General features: G+C 42.4%; 1 protein-coding gene across 4 annotated transcripts in view; it reads left to right on the top strand.

Moving 5' to 3' along the window:
- The window catches only part of smg7 (SMG7 nonsense mediated mRNA decay factor), a 57447-nt gene extending 37393 nt beyond the window's left edge, over positions 1-20054 (top strand). The window contains exons 20-26 of one of the 4 annotated variants that reach the window (XR_013933872.1): positions 3334-3465; positions 9193-9279; positions 10557-10710; positions 12455-12625; positions 13928-14082; positions 17328-18862; positions 18900-20052. Coding sequence is in view for 3 of the 4 variants with exons in the window: in XM_080439593.1 (XP_080295719.1) it covers positions 3334-3465; positions 9193-9279; positions 10557-10710; positions 12455-12625; positions 13928-14082; positions 17328-17441 (813 nt within the window). In the remaining variant the exon portion in view is untranslated. Of the gene's footprint in view, positions 1-3333; positions 3466-9192; positions 9280-10556; positions 10711-12454; positions 12626-13927; positions 14083-17327 lie in introns of all 4 variants that reach the window. The other 3 variants (XM_080439594.1, XM_080439593.1, XM_080439595.1) reach the window with 3 other exon arrangements.
- Positions 20055-20498: the final 444 nt, after the last annotated feature.

Genomic DNA, 20498 nt, shown 5'->3' with positions numbered 1-20498 from the left:
TTAATTAGTCCACGGACCCCCATTTGATACATGTTATTGTTTTTATCTCTGGGACCCTTTAGTTATAGACTGGTAAGGATCCATTTGGTTCCATTTGTACACTCTCAGTGTTACAGATTACAGTCCATTGGGAGACCCCTGGTGCTCCCAAGACCCCATGTTGAGAACCAGTGGCGTAGGGTGCTTTGTGGGAAATAAGTAACGTTGCGCCCTTCAGGACGTTGACAATCTAAGACATCCCCGTCAGCCGTGGGATTTCAGTTTCAATGTCTTCGCAGAATAAAACTGTGTTTTGCAATACAATTTGATCTGTATCACTAATTTGCATCGATCACAAATGGTGCCCTTTGATGGCTGAGGCAATTTATGTACTACATATGACAACATGCAGCGTGGCAGATCTAGAATAGTAGGTTTGTGACAGCAAACGTCTCCAGAATGCGTGTTTCCTACCGGCCAGAGTGACGGTAGCTCAGTCGGTAGAGCTCTCGCCTTTGGTCAAGGTCATGCGGTCGATCCCGGGTACCGCCAACTCGCCGTATGAGTAGCGCGGCTTGGATGTGCGGCAAGTCGTGCGGTAAGTACTGGGAGCTGATGGTAGGTGTTGCGCTCATTGAGTCACACTCTCTGACCACAATAGTTTGGGATCTGACTTTCTTCAGTGATACTTGTTTTGGTCAATAAAGTGTGTGTGTGTGTGTGTGTTTGAATCCCCACCCACTGAAAGTATGTCTCTCTAACCAGAAGTGAGCCCATAGAGCACGCTCATTAGTATCCACAAACTACCTCCATGAACGAGCCCATTGGTTGAACCATGAACTTGTTGGCCCAAGCTTGCAGTACCAAAGTTGTCACCTTGTCAACTTTTGCTGAACAAGCCCTCCTGGTCCTTGTGTGTGTCTTTGTCTGTGTGTGTGTGTGTGTGTGTGTGTGTGTGTGTGTGTGTGTGTGTGTGAGCGCACGCGCCTAGATTATGCCCATAGATTGAGATTTGCCGTCAGTGCAAATTGACAATGTTGGGTAACGGTTTCTGCTTTGTATGATGTCACAAGCCCTATTGCCCATAATTGGAGAGCCCCGATGACGGAGATGGAGGAAGAGAGTTTATTTCATAAGAGGCAGTACATCCACTTAAAGGCTGCATACTACACCAGAGCAACCGAAGTCAGTTTGGTTCGGGAACCGAAAAAAACAACCAATTGCATTTCACAATGCCAGCATCTCACAATGCCACAGAACAATTATGTGTTCTGGAAGTCAAACCCCTCCCACCAATGTTCGCAATATTGGTCGCTCTGACTGAAGTAGTGTACACTACAACCAGGCAGCACTGTTGGAATAATATATTATGAATATGTTCCAGCAGTATAAATTTAACCGCAACACTGCAGCAGTATTAAACACTATTTTTGAACCATTGCGACGTTTGTAAAATAATGAGTTATGGAACATAAAAGAAGACATACAACACACTGTTTCCTGCTGTCTTGTTTTAAGTATCTAAAGCGAGTACAGAGTACCGGTATATGTTTCTGACAGTCTGTCAGCCAATTCTCACGATGACAGTTCATGTAGCTCATACGCAGCTCAGAAATGCATAGTGTGCTCTTTAAATACTGCCATGTTCACATAATAAACAAGACGGCAGGTAACAATGTGTGATATATTTAAGAATGTTCCTGAACCGATTATCTAACAACGGTTGCTATCATAAAAAACAAAACTAAAAAACATTGTTTATTAATAAGCTTGTCCAGCTGGCTCTCATTGACATCAATGCAGTAGAACACTTCCTTTCCTTATTAACGACAGGCCCAGTTCCAATGTCCCCCCTAAACCCTCAGGCTCTGAACCCTCACAGACTTATGTGACGTCACCTGGTAAGTGCTTGAGGGTGAGAGAGGCTCCAAATGGTATAAAAGGAATGAAACAGCACTTTGATTCATGATCCTTTACATAACTTTCAAAACTCTTACTGTCCTTATTTTCAGTCAGTGCTTTAAAGGCTGTGATTGTTCGTTTTTATTATTCTATTTAGGTTATTCTGTTCGTTTTAATTTGTGTTTAGATTAGGGTTTGCGTATTCTAAATGTTATGGTATTTACATATCCTGTATATAGATTTGCTTTTCTCATTTCTTATCTCATGTTCCTTATTTTTACTAAATGCATCTCCTCCCATTGCGAGAAAGGTGAGAAAGCATTGCCGTTTGACATTCTAACCGCGATGCATGACTTATTTGCATACTTAACGTTACAACGCTATAAACTGTGGATAACTCGCTGGAAACTTACGGAAAGGGTTCATAAAGGGCTCTGCCGGAGCCCCTCGCTAACTTAACTACCATTTCAAATGGGACAGCCCTCAAGCACTCACAGACTTCACGTGAACGTGCATCTTAAGTCAGTGAATCGGTAGGGGTCCATTACAACTGGGCTAGTCTCGTGTGGTCAGACTGTTGCCTCCCATAATTTTCAAATGCTTCCGTCATTCAGTCTGGAGCACGGATGAAGCTGATGTGAAGCCTCCTCCCCGCTTCCGTTTCGGCCTGAGTCGCGCAAGTTTATCCGAATATAAATCAAAATCATCTAATCTAAGCATATCATTGCTGTCCGGCAGGAACCAGCTAACTCCATTTTCCCGCTTTTGCATTTTTTTCCATAAATCAGTGCTATTGAACACCCTTTACGTCTGTGTGTTGGTAAAAAAAATATTGAACCAATGAAAAGTATTAAAAAGTGCTTCTGACAAAACCAGCTAACTCCATTGGATCCTCAAACTTTCTGCTAAACCAGCGAACTCCAGCAAAGGGGGGTGGAGTTGGCTGGCTTTGCTGACTCCAGGCTCCACCCCCTTTTGACCTCCAACCTCATTGTGAGCTTTAAGGTCCATTCAGCTGTTCTTATCAATGATGAACAAAACCTCCTAACTCCATTTTCCCCCCCCAATTTTTTTTATTTCCTGTTAGCTGGTTCCTGCCGGACAGCAGAGATGTATAGCTTGCTGCTTAGCAGAAATGAAAATTAACAAATTCAATTTAAATATATTTTAAGATATATTTTTGTGAGCAGAAATGACAAGCTTCCTCTCTCGGAGTTCAGGAGGTGTAGTTCCAGACTCTATATAGAATTCGGAGATTGTGGAATAGTTGTCTGGCTACGCGAGACTAGAACTGGGCCATAGTCTTGCTTCTGATCTGTCCTCCCACTTGGCCTCGTCTTCCTGTCTGTGTGTGTGTGTTTTCTCTTCCCGTTTGTTGTTGCTGTTTTTCTTCTTCATGCCTGTGTGTTTCTCTTTCCTCTGTTTTTTTCTTCTTCTTCACGTGTCTCTCAGGACAACAAGAGCTCTCCTCTGCTCCCTCCTGACCTGTTCAAAACTCTAGCAGACTTTGAGGAAGAGGAGCAGCTTCTCTTTAAGCCTCCTGACTCCTTCTACCAGGCTCTGGCTCCTGGACACAACATCTTTGTATGTAGCCTGTATGACCTTTCACCCCATGAACCACACCACCCCCCCCCCCCCCCCAACTCCCCCCTTGTAGGGCTGCCCTGTGTTGACAAACCATCATATTTTTGATAAAAACTAAATTATTTGCAAATCTTTGAACATTTATGTTTTAAAGCAAACAAAACATTTTGAGATGGGGGTCCGCGGCCAAATACATATCATTTTTGGGTGGTCCTTGACATGAGAAAAGTTTGAGAACCACTGATATTATAGCAACATAAGTTTTTTCAAAAAGCTGTTTTAGAAGACATTTGTAGAATCCCCCAGAAGCAAAGATTTGAGTAAAAATGTTCGCTTTAAAAAACATATTCAAAGATTTGCAAAAAAAAAGAAAGAAAAAAAAAATGCAGATCTACAAGCTCGTAGCGCGGCTATGAGCTTGTAGATGTGCTAGTTTTTGAATAGCCAAAGAAATCTAAACATGACACCGATTCTTTCCCGGTCTAAAAGGGTTAAAAGAGCTTTTCTTTCGCCCATTTTTATTGTTAAATCCTCATGCACAAGATTCTAGAACCATTGCCTATTTTGGGCATGTCATTACAGTATATTTTCAAATAGTGAAAATGGCAGATCGACAAGCTCACAGTGTGAGCTTGTAGCTATTTTCACTATTCCTTTTACGGTGAAGTGTATATAAAGCTTACGTGGGTTAAAACGACAGCTCTCCTGTCTTATTATTATGCCTGCATTCGTAGCCTGAGAATCTTACAATGTAGACGTTGGAACAGATCTAAACAGAACAGATCTCTCCACTGTAGTGGTGGGGAAAAAAAGTTCATTTCAGTGATTGATTCGTTCAAATGATTCGTTCTCGTTCAGTAGCGCTATTTTCTAGCGTTCAAAATGTACTCGAGTAAAAGTACAAAAGTGTTGGCATCAAAATATGCTAGTACCAAAAGTAAGAGTGCTAACATATTTGAAAATAGCCGATCTACAAGCTCACAACACGTCGCGATGCGACACGTTGTGAGATTGTAGATCTGCTATTTTCAAATAGCCTAGGTATAAAATAGGGCTAAAGTGGTTAATGTATGTTTTATAATGTGTGTAAAACGCCATCGCAGGAGCGTTTTTTTAAACGTTGCACGTGAACGTAACGGTTTCAGAAAGTGAACGAGCTCGTTCACGTTCGCGGCAAATGAACTAGTTATTTTGAACGAATCGATCATGAACGACACATCACTACTCCACCGCTGTGACTCTTGAGGCCCTAGTATAAGCAAAAAGTGCTGTACACCGGATCTACGCATTGCTAAGCGAATCGTCTCTGTGCACAACTGTAGTCCCAGGCTTTCAGAACCCATACTCATTTCCCGTTCTGGTTCATTTTCCCATAGCTTTGTTTGATTATTTGGCTCTGCAGAAAACTATTAAATCAAATTAAAGGTAGGGTAAGTGAATTAAAGGTAGTGTAAGTGATATTTTTTGGTTAAAACTAAGTAATTTGTTAAAAGGTTAAAGCACTATATTCTGATAGTAATCATTGTTATAGAGTGTTTTTTTCTGTAACAGGAGTCTCCCCGTCACTCCAGCTCTTTAATAAACAAAAAATACATTTTCCGGTAGGTGTCAAAATCTCAGCCAATCAGGAGAAAGTACCCATTTTTAAGCTTCATTTTTATAGTGTTCCAGTTCCAATTTTGCCTGCTAATTTCTTAGTGTCATCACTTCCAATTTCACTTGTTTAATCTATATCCTGATTGAGTTCTCTATCCTGATTGGATCAAATTGGAAATTAAACTGAAACTGAAACGAAAATGCATTTTCTGTTTAATAAAGAGCTGGAGAGACAAGGAGACTCCTTTTACTGAACAAACACTCTATAGGGGTGCCCATTACGTCGATCGCGATCGACCAGTAGACCGCAGAGGCTGCGCAGGTAGACCACCTGCAATGCCCCTGAAAAAAAAAAAAAAAAAAAAACTTTTTTTTTTTTTTTTTTTTTTTTTTTTCAGGCTCTAGGTGGCGCTGTGGCAGAAAATGGTGGCGCGGCACTAAATGGGGGGGGGGTGCCAGGAAAAATATTGAAACAGTCCTAATGCCTTAAGGTCCTTACACACCGGGGCGATTTTTTTCATGCGAATTATACGTTTTTTTTTAAAACCTTATAAAGTCAATGCAAGCTTCCAAACCAGTTTCGCGGAGCGAAAAAAGCGTCTTTTAATTATTCGGAACGAGTCCGAATTTTGCGTAGGCCTATATTCGCATATTCGCCGGTGTGTAACCGCCTTTAATGTTGTTATTTAGCCCCCATAGGTAAATGTTTAAGTATTTTCATTAATGGGATAATAATTATTTGTTGGTTGGTAAATAAAATGAATGAATTACATTTTTTGTTATAATAAATCGGTAAAATCAGGCAAAAATAATAATTATATAACCTAATCCTGACCCTAACCCTAAAACCGAAATAAAGTAACCAAAAAACGGAAAAGAAACTGACAAAAACCAACCAAAAAACAGAAAAAATAAAAAAAAATCCACCCAAAACCACGCAAATTTCGCCCACCATGCCTACCACCATACCACTCATGCACGCGCGAGTGGTAGATCACCTTGAGCTGGCAATTTCAATAGTAGAACTCAAGTTAAAAAAGTGTGGGCACCCCTGCTCTAGCAATGAGTACTATCAGAATATAGAGCTATTTAACACTTATTATAACCAAAGAAAATCACTTACCCTACCTTTAATTTTTACTCCCACTGTGCAACGGTGTTGCTTGCATAAGGAGTGAACCTGCAGGACTTATTTTCTTTACCCCTTGGATTCAGTGAATAATATCCTGAATCCATGATCAGTGTTGCGTAAGTTTAATGTTGTACCGGGTGCTTGTTATGTGTTGCTGATATGATCAGTTAAATGCTACGTTTATAGTTTAGATGCTTTGCCCACCGTGTGTGAATTGACCTAGATATGGAGAGACTAACGGACATACAGAGACAACGAGAGGTCAGAGACGTGAGCCGTCAGACAGACACAAGCAAGCGAGTGATAAAAAGTCATTTAAAGACGTGTTTCAACCAGACTGTCCTGACGTACTGCGAGCGCAAGTGTGAGCTTGCATATCGGCTATTTTTGCCAAAGAGGTATAGGTGTAGAGGGGGAAAAAAGCAGACCAAGTTAAAAAAACAGTTTAATCTGAAACACAATATTATACAATATAGAGGGTCCCTGCTTCATCTCTCTCTCAGCTAGGGGGTCCTTGGCCTGAAAAACGTTGAAGACCCCTGGCATAGTGGATGGACAACACAGTAGCTTCTCTAGCTCACAATTAATTTATAAAAAATGTCTACTCGGGTGCAAAAGAGCACTCCAGACAGTTTTTAAGTTGCTTGATTCCGTATTTAGATATTTGATACTCATTTTATCAGACACGCCCCCTTCCTATACAAACCCATTGTAACTTCAAACTCCATTTTAACAATGTTAGATTCATTGAAAACACACGTCCTTGGTTCTGGTGACTGAAATTGTCCTTGTAAAACGTGAGGAGATGAATATCTAAATACTGAATCAAGCAACTTAAAAACTGTTTGGGAGTGCTCCTTTATGCCCGAGTAGAAGCTAAAATGACCCCAAACATGTTTGAAAGTGAAATATCCCTATTAATGTTTATATTTGAGGGTTGTTGACGGTACAGTGAGTGAGACCCTATTTGCTTCATATTTATATAACAGGATGGTTCAAACCGTAACGATATTGGTTGTTACTGAAGTGTGTGTGTGTGTGTGTGTGTGTGTGTGTGTGTGTGTGTGTGTGTTGCAACGGCATCCCCTCCATATCAGGACAGTATCTGGCCAGATATCATCGTTAGATTGCTCGCTCACTGGCAGTCATTTTTTGATTTGAGCTAAAAAGCATTATTTTACACTTTGGCTATTCAAAAATAGCAGATATACAAGCTTATAGCGCGGCACCGAGTGCCGCGCTATGAGCTTGTAGATCTGCTATTTTTGAAAAATCGTGAAAATGTGTGCAAACCTTTTTTAACTCTTTCATTGCCACACTTATTTCAGACTGTCGTCCCAGTGCCATAAAAAATTTGCATTTTTCCTCCGTTTATTTTTTAACGTTGAAGTGAATGGAGCAGCATTTTTTTGGATAGCGTCTAGTTCCTTTGAGAAACAAAACAAAACAAGACCAAAAAAATATAAATATATATATTTTTTTTAATCCTGTTTTTGGCAATACAAGAGTTAACATTTTTAACTCAAATCTTTGCTTCTGGGACCCCCTGGAACAAAATATTTTTAGATGGGGGGGTCTGCGGCCAAATACATATCATTTTTGGGGGTCCTTGACATGAAAAAGTTTGAGCACCACTGATATAGAAACATACGTTTTTTCAGAATACTGTTGGGATTTAGAAGGCATTTGTAGAATGGGCTTCAGGTCTTAATGGGTTCATAGTGTAAAGACAACCAGTACTGTAGGTAGAAATAGAAATGTAGTAGTATTGTATGCCTTTTAATGGTCATCTGCACTTGGACTGTGTAGAGCAGTACTTCTCAAAGTTGCATCCAGGCCCAGGGACCATCAGGGTTATTTGAGAGAAATTACCCTTACGGGTTCATTTGGTTCCATTTGTACACTTATCAGAGCTATGTGGGTCCTTGAAAAAGAAAGAAAGTTTGTGTAAAAGAAGACACATCTAAGGTCCTGAATCCAAGTGTCCAATACATAGTACAGTAACTTCTGTAATGAAAAGGTTGATCATTGGTTATTTACTAGAATAAGACGAAGAGAGAACTCTGGTGAATTATTTTCCCCTTGTTGACAGATCAGATAAAATGATACCATGATAAAATGTTTTTGATACCAGTATTTTATATTTCATGTTTATTTAATATTTGTCATAGGATAACCCGTTTAGAAAAACCTTCGCACACCTAGAATAAAAACTTTAAGAGCAGGTGCGTAGGAGGTGCGTAGGCAAACAAGAGCACATCAATAATACAAAGAATACGCCCGCACACTGCCAAACTGCACGGTACAGGAGCAGATTTATTTAACCCATTAAGACCTGAGGCGATTCTTAAAAATCCTAAATCTAAAAAAAAAAAAATCCTAACGTTTTTTTGAAAAAAATCCACAAAAAAAAATTCCACGATTTTTAAAAAATAGCAGATATACAAGCTCATAGCGCCGCGCTATGAGCTTGTATATCTGCTATTTTTGAATAGCCAAAGAAATCTAAAGTGACACAGATGCGTTCCAGGTCTTAAAGAAGAAGCAACGTTTCGGTCACTGATGACCTTTTCAGGCCTATTATTACCCAACATAGAGTTTGCGACCACTGGTCTAGCCGTGTCCAATCAGAACATTCACATCCAACTAAGCAGGAAGTTGAAGGAGAACGTGGCGTGTGATTGGGAGGCTGGCAATGAGCTAATCAGTTAGCATATTGATTACGTGCTGTTTCGTGGTTTTATTTGGATGTCTGGAAAAGCTTCTGGAGCATCAGAATGTCCTCCACATCTTTATTTATTTTGAATAAATGATGTGGAATAAGTTCCCTCACATAAGCATGTCTTTCCCAGATAGGATTAAATATCATCTGTTACATCAAAATCAATCTATTATTTTAAAATCACTTTCAATCATCCATCCGTCCGTCTGTTTAACTGTCTCTGTCTGTCTTGTCCATCAATCTGTCTCATAATGTCCTCATGTCTTGTCTCCTACAGCTGTCCAATCAGAGCAGGATGGAGGGCGGTCCTGAGGGCATTGGCCAATCATCATCTCTGCTGCCCTTATCTGGCTTCCCTATACAGGTTGGTACCCAAGACAAACAATAGAAAAGCAAGACAAGACATCTTGCTTATGATTCCTGTATCTGTGTGACTTAGGCCCCGTTAAGACGACAATGGTCTCTACAGAAAACGGCAAAATAAAGTATCAGATGTGCCGTCCGTTTACGCGGGAACAGTGTTTGCGGGGCTTGAATCCGCAACTAAGTGAAACCACCTTCCATGGTGAAAATCTTTGACAGCGCTCCGCGTCCCGTCTCCGTGTAAACAGAGGAACGGCAAAATGTGTGTTGTTGCCAGATGTTGTGAGATAAATAAGCAGCCAGTTCTATGAAAACAAGCCCTAAAGGGACGACTAGGCTACATTAGCACTTTAAACCTATACAGTACATTTGCTATTTGAAAATAGCCGGCTACAAGCTCACAGTGAGTTTGTAGATCTGCTATTTTCAAAAAGATCTTGAACATAAATAGTGAAATAATATTTGATATATATATTTATATTCCAAATATTATTTCACTATTTCTTTTCAAGATCTTTTTGAAAATAGCAGATCTACAAGCTCACTGTGAGCTTGTAGATCGGCTATTCTCACCATATATATTTATTAATTCAGATGGGGGTCTGCGAAGAAATACAATAATTTGACATGCACATGTTTGAGGACTGTTTAAACAATAATAACATCAAAAATAAAAAAAATTGCGACACTTTAAAAACAAGCCCAAAAAAACGCAACACGCAACAACCAGTATTTACAAGCAACTTTACAGGAAAAACAAGGCCAAAGTTGCTTATAATAAGCGTACATGGCAACCCACAGATCAGCTGCGCACACTACAGTGTTTTCAATCATTGGTGCGTCACTGTCTAAAGGCAAAATAAAAAGTGAGAGCGCAACGGCACTTCGATGTTTTCACCAGAGAGCGTTGTCGTCTAAACGTGGCCTTAGGTGGCTGTTCTTTTAGGTGACCAGAAGTAGGTGGTGAGCCTATTAAAGAACGTGAACACAGCTTCTGACCCATTCTTTATTATCATTATTATTAATTCCAATGGGAGAAGTGAACGTGAACACGGCTTCTGAACAATTCTTTAGCTCCATGGTTACTGAACTAAATATTGGACCTATTCGTCACAAGCCACACAATCTTACTTCTGACATTCTGACACTAAAATGGCTTTTTCAGACAGACAAATCAGAGGAAAATCTACTTTGTCGACCTCTCTCTGTCCCTATAGGCAAAGCATCTTTGTTAGTACTGTCCACTGACCACCCAATTAACTCTGCGTGTGTGTGTAGGAGAACTACCAGAACAACAGTATCTTCAGCCAGGCCTACGGCAAGAACCTGCCCCCCCCCTCCAAACCCGATGCTCCCATGATGCACCAGGAGCCCTCGCTCTACTCGCTGTTTGAAGGAACACCCTGGTCTCCTTCACTCCCTGCTTCCTCTGGTAAGTTACATCACGTCCTGTTAGCTCTGGTATGGATCCATGTTATTTTATTCTCAATTTTACATTCCAGCTAGACTTGGATCAGCTGGTTTTAAGTTTCCACGTACTGCCCACTTTGGAGCACCATGGGGCAAATTGACAGCTCAGGCATTAACACATCCACTGCCAAGGGCTAATCTCATAATGTACTCACCAGTGCCAAGGTGTTTTTGTTGTTTTTTTGTTTTTTTCATGTCGCCATAGATCTTGTTAAAATCCTTAAGATTGAGCGCTACACAGTCTGTTTACATCCGCGAGATCTCCCTGTATCTCCCAGTGAAAACCACGTGTCAAACGGGGCATCCATGTTTGAGTTAGAGCGGATTACGTTAAACAGTGAAATGCGAGGAGAAAAAACTACAGGAAGAGAATTGAGTTTCAGTTTCGTCTGTAGAATGGGAGCGGGCGTGATCGTGAAAACCGGATCCCAAATAATTCTATTTCCTGTCATCAAACCGGAAACGGAAGTGGATCAAAAAAATTCCGAAAGTGCACCCGGACCGCGCATGCGCGAAAAGACCGCAGCCCGTAGGGCTACGGTCTCGGCGCTTAACAGTTGGATTTAACGGCCCGTAGGACTACGGTCTTGGCAGTTAATGTGTTAAAGGGATAGTTTACCCCCAAAAAAATATTTTTTGAGTGGTGCCAACCAGTGTCTGTCCATATGTTTGCGGACAGCCTCAACATTTTTGTTTCTGGCCTCAACAGCTGCAGCTGATTGCAACACAAAGATGCAACCAGTTAACACTAATTAAACACAAACAGGAGTGCGCACATGTGCATAATGAACTCATCAAAGGCACCACTCACTTCACACTGGGTGTGATTTTTTTCCTATCGATTAATCACTGACCAGTGGACTGGTAGGCAGCGGTTCCGGTAGGAGACACAAAGGAGACTCTTTGTGTCTCCTACCGGAACCGCTGCCGGTCATCAAATTATTGGCTTAGGAATGCAACAAAAACAAAACAAATCCATGAATTCAAGTCTACATGGGGCGACTAATCGATAGAATTTTGGGGGTGAACTATCCCTTTAAGTTATAAAATGGAGCACCAACATTTTCGTTTCATTCAGTCCGGTCCAGTGTTAATTTCGTTGACTAAAACTATGACGAAAAATGTCCGTCAACTACCTTTTTTCACTGACTAAAAACTAAGCTATGCTGACTGAAACTAAGACTACATATATTGTCAATTTTGTCAACAAATAAAGCTAGACTAAAATGTTAGGGAGGGACTAGTGGAGAAGAGATCCAGTAGAAGTCTTTTTAGGTTTGGTTGTGTTCGGGTGTTGCTCTCTGAAAATAGCAAATCTACAAGCTCACAGCGCGTCGCGGCACATTGTGAGCTTCAGCATGCAACCAAGTGTAAAATCAGTAATTACGACGCCATCAAGGCCTGCCAAAATACATTTTTGTCGACAAAATCAACTGTAGATTTAGTTGGAATAAAATCTTATATTTTGTCGACTAAAACTAGACTAAAACTTTTCAGATGACTGAAATATGACATTTTATTCAAAAGACTGTGGCTAAACTAAATAAAAGAATCTTGCAAAAGTAACACTTGTCCGGTCCCGTCAGTTCTCGGTACCCAACCCTATTTTTAAACACTTCAAATTCTGTGTATGGGGCTGTATTGTTGTCATTTTAACCTAACCTCGTTAATGTGTGTGTGTGTGTGTGTGTGTGTGTGTGTGTCAGACCACTCCACCCCGGCCAGCCAATCACCTCACTCCTCCAACCCCAGCAGCCTGCCCTCGTCCCCGCCCACTCACAGCCACGCCTCCCTGCCCTTCTCCAACTTTGGTCCCATCGGCACGCCGGACAGCAGAGAGCGCCGCCTGCTGGACCGATGGAAGAACGACAAGACGGGTGAGTTACTTGGAGCCTTACTGAAATCCAGCTACGATACAAACACCTCTCATATCACCGTACATCAGGGGTTAAATCCAAGCCTCTGCTTTTGATATCCCCCGCTCTTTGGTCATTCCTTTTCATTGCCGGTGTAACGGCCTAAAACTGTGGTTCTCAACCTGTGGGTTGGGGCCCACTGGTGGGTCTTGAGGATACTGCAAGTGGGCCCCCGACTAGTTGGCAAAACACTACAATTGTAATGACAATATTAAATTAATATATAAAAAAAAAAATAATGTTAAGAAATCTCATGGTATTTTTTCTTTTCAATTTTGAAAAATTGGTTATCATTGTGATACCAGTAAATAGGAACTTAGTAGTGATGCGCGGGTCAGGTGTTTTCATAACCCGCCCCGCACGGGAGCCCAACCCGCCCCAACAATGAATATAAAGCAACGACCCAGCCCGTCCCGCAAGTCCATTCAATTGCTTTCCAGAGAGGGGGAGAGAGAGGGGGACAGAGGGAGGTAGAGAGAGAAGGTGTGTTTTGGTGGGGGGGTTTTCTTCCGCTTCGCCTCCCCCCCCCGCAATGATTGCGTCGTAATCTATAACCCGTCCACCCGTCCCGCGGTTCAACCCGCGGGACCTGCGGGCTACGGGTCGGCCCGCGCATCTCTAGAACTTAGTGTTAGTTCCATTAATGCAAGCCGGAACACAAATAAACATACTCTGTAAAATGCACGTGGCCCACCCATCTGACCACTTGGGCCGCGAAGTTCGAGATTTTCAAGTGAGCCCTGCTCCAGAAAATGTTGGGAACCTCCGGCCTAAAATATACCCACCATATGGGGGTGTACAAAATAGAGCTTTCTCTTTTTTTATAGATTATCATGGGACTATCTCTCCTGTCCAGATTATACCTCCTTGACATCCAAAAATAATAACCCTAACAGTTAACATTAGTTATGAAAAACACAACGGGTATCATTTGGAAATGATAAAACTACGGTGGGCATAATCTGGACTAGAAGGGGTATATTCAGGGCTAGCCTGTTTTATACCCTGGGGTATAAACTGGAGGAGCCCAGAATATACCCTGGGGTATAAAACAGGCTAGCCCACTTTAACCCTGGGTATAGTTTGACAGTGGGTATATTTTTTACGGGATTAGGTTAGGTTAGGATATGTTTTATCCCTGCTTCTAGTCAGTCTGAAACACATGCATTTCCTTTTGTGAAGTAGACTGACTGATATGCTTGATATTTGTGTGTGTGTGTGTGTGTGTGTGTGTGTGTGTGTGTGTGTGTGTGTGTGTGTTAGGAGCAGTGAGTGGTTTTGGGTTGGACTACCTGCCAGCGTCCTCAGCGACCTCTGAACCCAGCTGGCATCAGGCTGGCCCTGCCTCCTCCTCCTGGACCAATCAGGACACGCCGATGGACGACTCATCTTCTACTGTCCTATTGGACAGCCTGAAGGTAAGATACACAACACCACACACAGTGACGACACAACATAATACACACAACACACAATGAAGACACAATTAAGCAATATTACAGCATCACTGAAGTGCCAATAATCACAGTAAAGCCACCCTCGAGTGTAATATCGCGATTATACAAGAGTTACCATCAAAATAAAATTAGAAAAGTCTCAAAATAACAACCTTTCTGTGAGTGTTGTCTGTGTTATCGTGGAAATACATGGGGTCTGACAGAGACAGTCCCTGTTTACTCAGCCACGCTAGACAACTTCCCAAACTGACCACATAGAGAAACAAAACTTAACTGTTAGCTCAATCTCATTGTAATTAAGATATTTTAATTAGGTGTGCTGTCATGCTCGTTTAAAGCACGGGTAGAGAGAGCCTATTTCGGTTGAAATAGGCTTGGTCGGAACTACCTGTTGTATAATGTTTAATCGTTCATGGGTGGTGACTTCAGAGTTCATACACACATGGTTGTAGGTGTACAGTATAGTACATATCCCCTCAGTGTTTCCCCTAGGATGAAGTTGCCGGGCCGCCTCTTAATTTGTTCATTACATTTTTTTTCCCCCTCAAAATATTAAGTCAGGTGTCTGAGATTGACAGTGTCACTGTGGCTATTTGCAACCACGAACAGCAGCTAAAGTCCTTTGTTCCTCTTTATGTCTGTCTATCAGGCACTGTTTCAGTGGTGCGCGCCACTGGTACACACACAACACCACCAACCGCTTTTTTTCCCTCACAAATGAAGTCAGTGTGGGTCGGATTAGTTACTTCCCACTCCCGAATCATTGCTTCTCATTGTAGGCATACAGTAGCAGGTGATTCGGAGATAGTACAGCGTGGAATTCACTGCGCACTTAGCTACATTTTGGAAAGCTCTACCATACCAGCTACAACCAGCATGGATATATTTTATACACAAATGCCTGCTGCTTCGATGCAACAAGTGGGCTAATTAATAAGGCTCATTGAACAGCTGAGAAACCTGCACCACATAGAAAGGTAGCGCAAATGAACTACAAATATTTATGCTGAAGTTTGTGTCATCTGTCCTCTAAGGTTTTCTCTAGCTCAAGAACTCAGCTGTCAGAGCAGCAGGCATTTGTGTTGAAAATAGTGATGTGAATGAGGACTCGAGAGGGGCTTTTGTACTGGAACTAGAACTGGAAAAGCAGGGACGCAGTGTGGATAGCGCGACTGCGTGAGCTCTTGACAAAACGAACACATCTGTTGCAACTTGATTTAATATGCCGAGATGATGTACAGGCAAGCGCAAAGTTATTGATTTGACCCGGAATATGAATTGAAACGCCGTTCTGCAAATGCAAGCTTCAGCTTAAGTTGCTCACCGTCGATCCGTCCATGGCATACATGGGCAACTGGCGGCCCGGGGGCCACATGCCCCACCTTCACTTAATGCGCCCCGCAGGTTAACACATTAACCGCCAAGACCGTAGTCCTACGGGCCGTTAAATCCAACTGTTAAGCGCCGAGACCGTAGCCCTACGGGCTGTGGTGCTTTTTCCTTTTTTTCGATTTTTTTTTTTTTTCAATTTTCCAGGGGGACCATTTTCAGTGTAACACCACCCGAAATCGACCGGAAGTGCGATCACGTTTTTTGTTTCCCGTCTGCCTTCATTCTAAGTCGTACACAAAAAACCCCTGTAAAAGCTGTACAGGACATGTAGTTTTTCATCCTCGCATTTCCCATGTTAACATAAACGATCAGAACTCAAACATGGCGGCTCCGTTTGACACGCGGTCTCGACGAGTAGACACCAGGACATGTGCCCGTTGTTTACAAACATTGGATCGGGCAATCTAAAGGATTTTAACGGGGCCTATGGCGACCTGAAAAAAACAAAAAACAACAATAAAACCTTGGCACTGGTGAGTACATTATGAGATTAGCCCTTGGCGGTGGATGTGTTAATATCGGAATACTGATATATTATTGATTTCAGCTGTTACAATTCCAAACATGCAAACATGACCCACTTCAATTACTTCAGTCTATATTAGTAGCTTAAATGACTAGTATTAAAATTCTATTGTCTTTTTTATGTCCAACGTATTTGTATTTAACTCTTTCACTGCCAAGAGTATTTTCATAAAGTACTCCCCCAGTGCCATCGATTTGCGTGTTTTTTAATTGTTTAATTTTGTAATTTTTCATTCAAATAAATTGTCTGATTGCGGTTTTAAACACATACGACAGTTCTACCAGCAGAGAGCAGCAAATAGAAACATTGATCACCTCGCTGACTCGCTCGCCCCCCCCCCCAAACAGGCCCAAACAGTGCATACGTCATAAACCGGATGTGACGTGGTCGCAGATTCTCCGATCGGCCAAAAATACGATGTGATACACGACGGCGATGACTGTTCGTCACCCAGACTATAGATTATAGAAGTGGAGCTCTCCGTTAGTTTTTTATACCGTGTGAAAAACCCGTGTGTTTCCCTATTCTGGCCGAAAATGACCGCGGGAAAAAAATTAGAACCGGAAACGGAATCTGCGTCATGAAACCGGAACCCAGTGTCTGAAGGAATCAGAAAGTGAAAGTGATCATGAAAAATAAACAGAATGGCGCGACCACAGTAAAAAGTAAAAACTCTGGATTTCTCGTTCTGGCAGGGAGGGTATTCAGAGAAAACTCGGGATAACTCGGGGCTTGGCACTGAGAGAGTTAAGTTGAACATAACTAAATGCATTTGAAATTAAATAAAACATTTACTTTTCAGGATTCCAAATAAAAAATAACAAAAAAGAACTCTGGATTCCAATTCAAAAATGGCAAAAATAGCCGATCTACAAGCTCAAAACGCGTTTTGTTGCTATTTTTGCTACTTTTGTGTGACATAGAATGGCCCGACAGTATAATGCAATGTGGCCCTCTGTAGTGAGTGTGGAAATATAGTGGCCTTCTCCATCATCAAAGTTGCCCACCCCTGGTCCATGGCATGCATCCTACTAATGAACAACATCATCTGCGTTGAAATCATCTTAGAGAAGCTATACAAACATTAAACATAGCTGCAAAACAAAACACATTCCGCTCGAGCCTACGTTACTGAAATGTGACCCATAGAAAGCTGTTTCACAGGAGACCCATAGACTCAGGAGAGCATGAGAACACGGCCCAATTCATACTATTTTGTCGGTCCAGTTCCATGAATGCAGATAGTTGTGTATTTATCGTGTGTGTATTGTGTGTTTTATCTCTCCAGTCCATTTGGTCCAGTTCCATGATGCAGCCCGGTCCGTCCGCGCTGGAGCAGCTGCTGATGCAACAGAAACAGAAGCAGCAGCGAGGTCACGGCAACATGAACCCCCCCCACTGAGGAGGGGGAGGGCAGTCCATCGTCATGACTACCACAAACCCTACCCAACCAAGGTGACGGGCGGGAAGACAAACCAAACGTTTGACGACAGACCGGCTCCAACACGCGAGACAGCCGGGTAATGGAACCGCTGAGCTGAACGAAACGTGCGTACGTATACGTAACGTAACGTACGGTGGAGTTCCGGGTGAAGGCGAAGCAACCTTCTCCTTCCACCGTCTTCTCCAGACTCCTCTTCCTCTGTGGCGACGAGGAGATAACCGCTGACGCTCTGCCAGCTCCACCCCCACTGGGTGTCATTAGACACGCCCACTGGCTCCTATGGCCACGCCTCTTTACACACAGATACTCTATACGCCCTTATAAGTCCTCAATCTCTCTCTCTCTCTACCCCTCTCTCTCTCTCTCTCTCTCTCTCTCTCTCTCTCTCTCCCATATTGGAGGAACTTTTCGGGGGAACAGTTGGAGTCGTGACAAACTGCTCGTCGTGTTTTGAAGTGTTGTGGCGCTTTCGTTCGACCGCGAGGTCGTCCCGAAACGACGCCCGCGCGAACACACGAACACACACTGATCTTATCCGATGTTTGTTTTTATCTGGAGGTGTGTAGGACCACTCTGATTGGCAGATTGAAGGAAGAAAGGACGTAAGTTAAGGAGTTGTGTTTTTTCTTTTTCTTTTTTACGTGTGCCTATCCATTAGCCGTGCATGGGACGCGAGAGAAGAGCTGCTGTTACTTCCTGTTTGGCCGATCAGAGAGGAATCGACTAACTATTTGTCCGATCAGAGGGATATAACGACTTCCTATTGGTCCAAAACGGAGAGATAAATGACGACTTCCTATTGGTCCGATCAGAGGGACATAACAACTTCCTGTTGGTCGATCAGAGAGGAATCCTAACTTCCTATTGGTCGATCAGAGGGGCGCATCCCAGCAGCAAACTGGAGGAAGACCGGTTTGAACCGGTCGAGGGGCGGGGGGTTAGAAAACATAGAGGGGTAGTATTATCATTAATATTAATAATAAAAAACAAATACTGTATTTTGTGATTTGTTGGTAGCAGTTTTAGCTTGATAAAAGTAGGGCTTCTACTCTCATCCTTGACTTTGAGTAAAGGAGAAAAAAAAAGAAAAAAAATAAGCGTAAAAGTATCCCTGCTAGCTTAACCTGCAGTTACTGTTTGGTTCTGTTTAAAATGTCCTGCCTTTTTAAATAGTTTTAAACAGCTTCTCTCTCTCTCTCTCTCTCTCTCTCTCTCTCTCTCTCTCTCTCTCTCTCTCTCTCTCTGTGCTTGCTCAGTGTTTTATTAACAGTACTGTTACAGTACTCTCATGGTTGTCGTACAGTAGGAACCAGTACAACAGTAATCATAGTTAGACTGGTCCAGGAACTGCTGGTTCAGTGATATAAAACAAACAGTCAGTTAGACGGACAGACAGACAGTCGGACGGACAGACAGACATGTCTGACAGACAGACAGTCGGACGGACGGATGAACGGACAGAAAGACAGACGAATAGGACTGGTTTGGGTTGGCCTGGACTGAGCTGAACTGGTTTGGAATCAGTTCAGAGAATGTTTATTGATAACCACTAAAACTACAATTCCCTCAAGCCCACTCGTTGGTCCTCCTGTAAAACTACAGTTCCCACAAGCCCACACGTTAGTCCTCCTGTTAAAGTACAGTTCCCACACGCCCACACGTTGGTCCTCCTGTAAAACTACAGTTCCCACTTCCCACAAGCCCACACGTTAGTCCTCCTGTAAAACTACAGTTCCCCGCAAACACACATACGTTAGTCCCTCCCGTAAGCCGTTATTTTATTAATATTATTCTGTATAGACCCTCAATTAGCTCACTGTTTACTACTAACCTGCTAAACGAGAGGAGGGGGGAGGGGGGAGGGCATGGTAACCATGGTAACCGGTCTGCAGAGTGCTGGCCTACAACCAAGCAACAGAGGCTCATGGGTAGTGTAGTCTGATAAGCATTACAGCCCAGCAACAGAGACTCGATGGGTATTGTAGTCTGATAAGCGTACAACCCAACAACAAAGACTCATGGGTAATGTAGTGTGATAAGCAGGTTGCTCCATAGGAAGGATATTGTCCGTGTAAAGCTACGTAGCAGAGAAACGTTTAAACTCACGGTTCTTTGGGGGGGGGGGGGGGGGGGTCAAAAACGAGGATGTTTTTATTTTCCCGTAGAGAACATTTTATTAAAAGCCAACTTCAAACAATGACATGTCTGTATTTTCCGTGTGATTCTGTGCTTTTTCTCGTTGCATTTAGAACTGTCTTCTTTGAAAAATAAAAAAAGAATTGTACATCGTCATGCTGAATGTCGGGACAGGTGGACTGTTACTGTGAACAGAGTTCCTGTATCTGCTCACACTGGAAATAAAGATGGGATGTACACTAAGTGTGTGTGTGTGTGTGTAATATATCTGTGTGTGTAATAGAACTGTAATGTACACTGTGTGTGTGTGTGTGTGTGTGTGTAATATATCTGGAATATACTGTGTGTGTGTGTGTGTGTGTGTGTTCTCTCACACTGTTTCCCAATTTGTATGGGTCGTGATTAAATATCTAATTTTTTCCGTTTCCTACATTTAAAAATAAGTTAAAAAAAAATTACAAGTAAGTTGTGAAAATAGCAGACCTACAAGCTCACAATGCGTAGCTGTTTTTAATTTCAAGGACCCCCAGTTGGCATTAGACTACGGACCCCCAGTTAATGGCATTTCTATCTCTGGGACCCCAATTTATATTGTAAAATGTTAATTTAACTCGGAGTGTTCCATTTGTACACTCAGAGTTACAGACCCATAAGGGTCAATTTGGTTCCTAATAACTATCATTTAGCTGGCGACCCCCTGGAACTCCCTCAAGGACCCCTGGGGGTCCCCGGACCCCACTTTGAGAACCAATGCGCTAGACCAGTAGTTCTCAGAGTGAGGATATACACACATACCCACCCACAGGTGTGGATTTACTGTAGGCACAGTAAGGCTCAGGCCTTACCTGAGTGAATTTATGCCTTGCTTCACCCATGGCC

This window comes from Gymnoscopelus braueri (genome assembly GCF_963280865.1).
Source record: "Gymnoscopelus braueri genome assembly, chromosome: 10".
NCBI classification, from domain to species: Eukaryota; Metazoa; Chordata; class Actinopteri; order Myctophiformes; family Myctophidae; genus Gymnoscopelus; species Gymnoscopelus braueri.
This window is presented reverse-complemented; position numbering and strand designations above follow the sequence as displayed.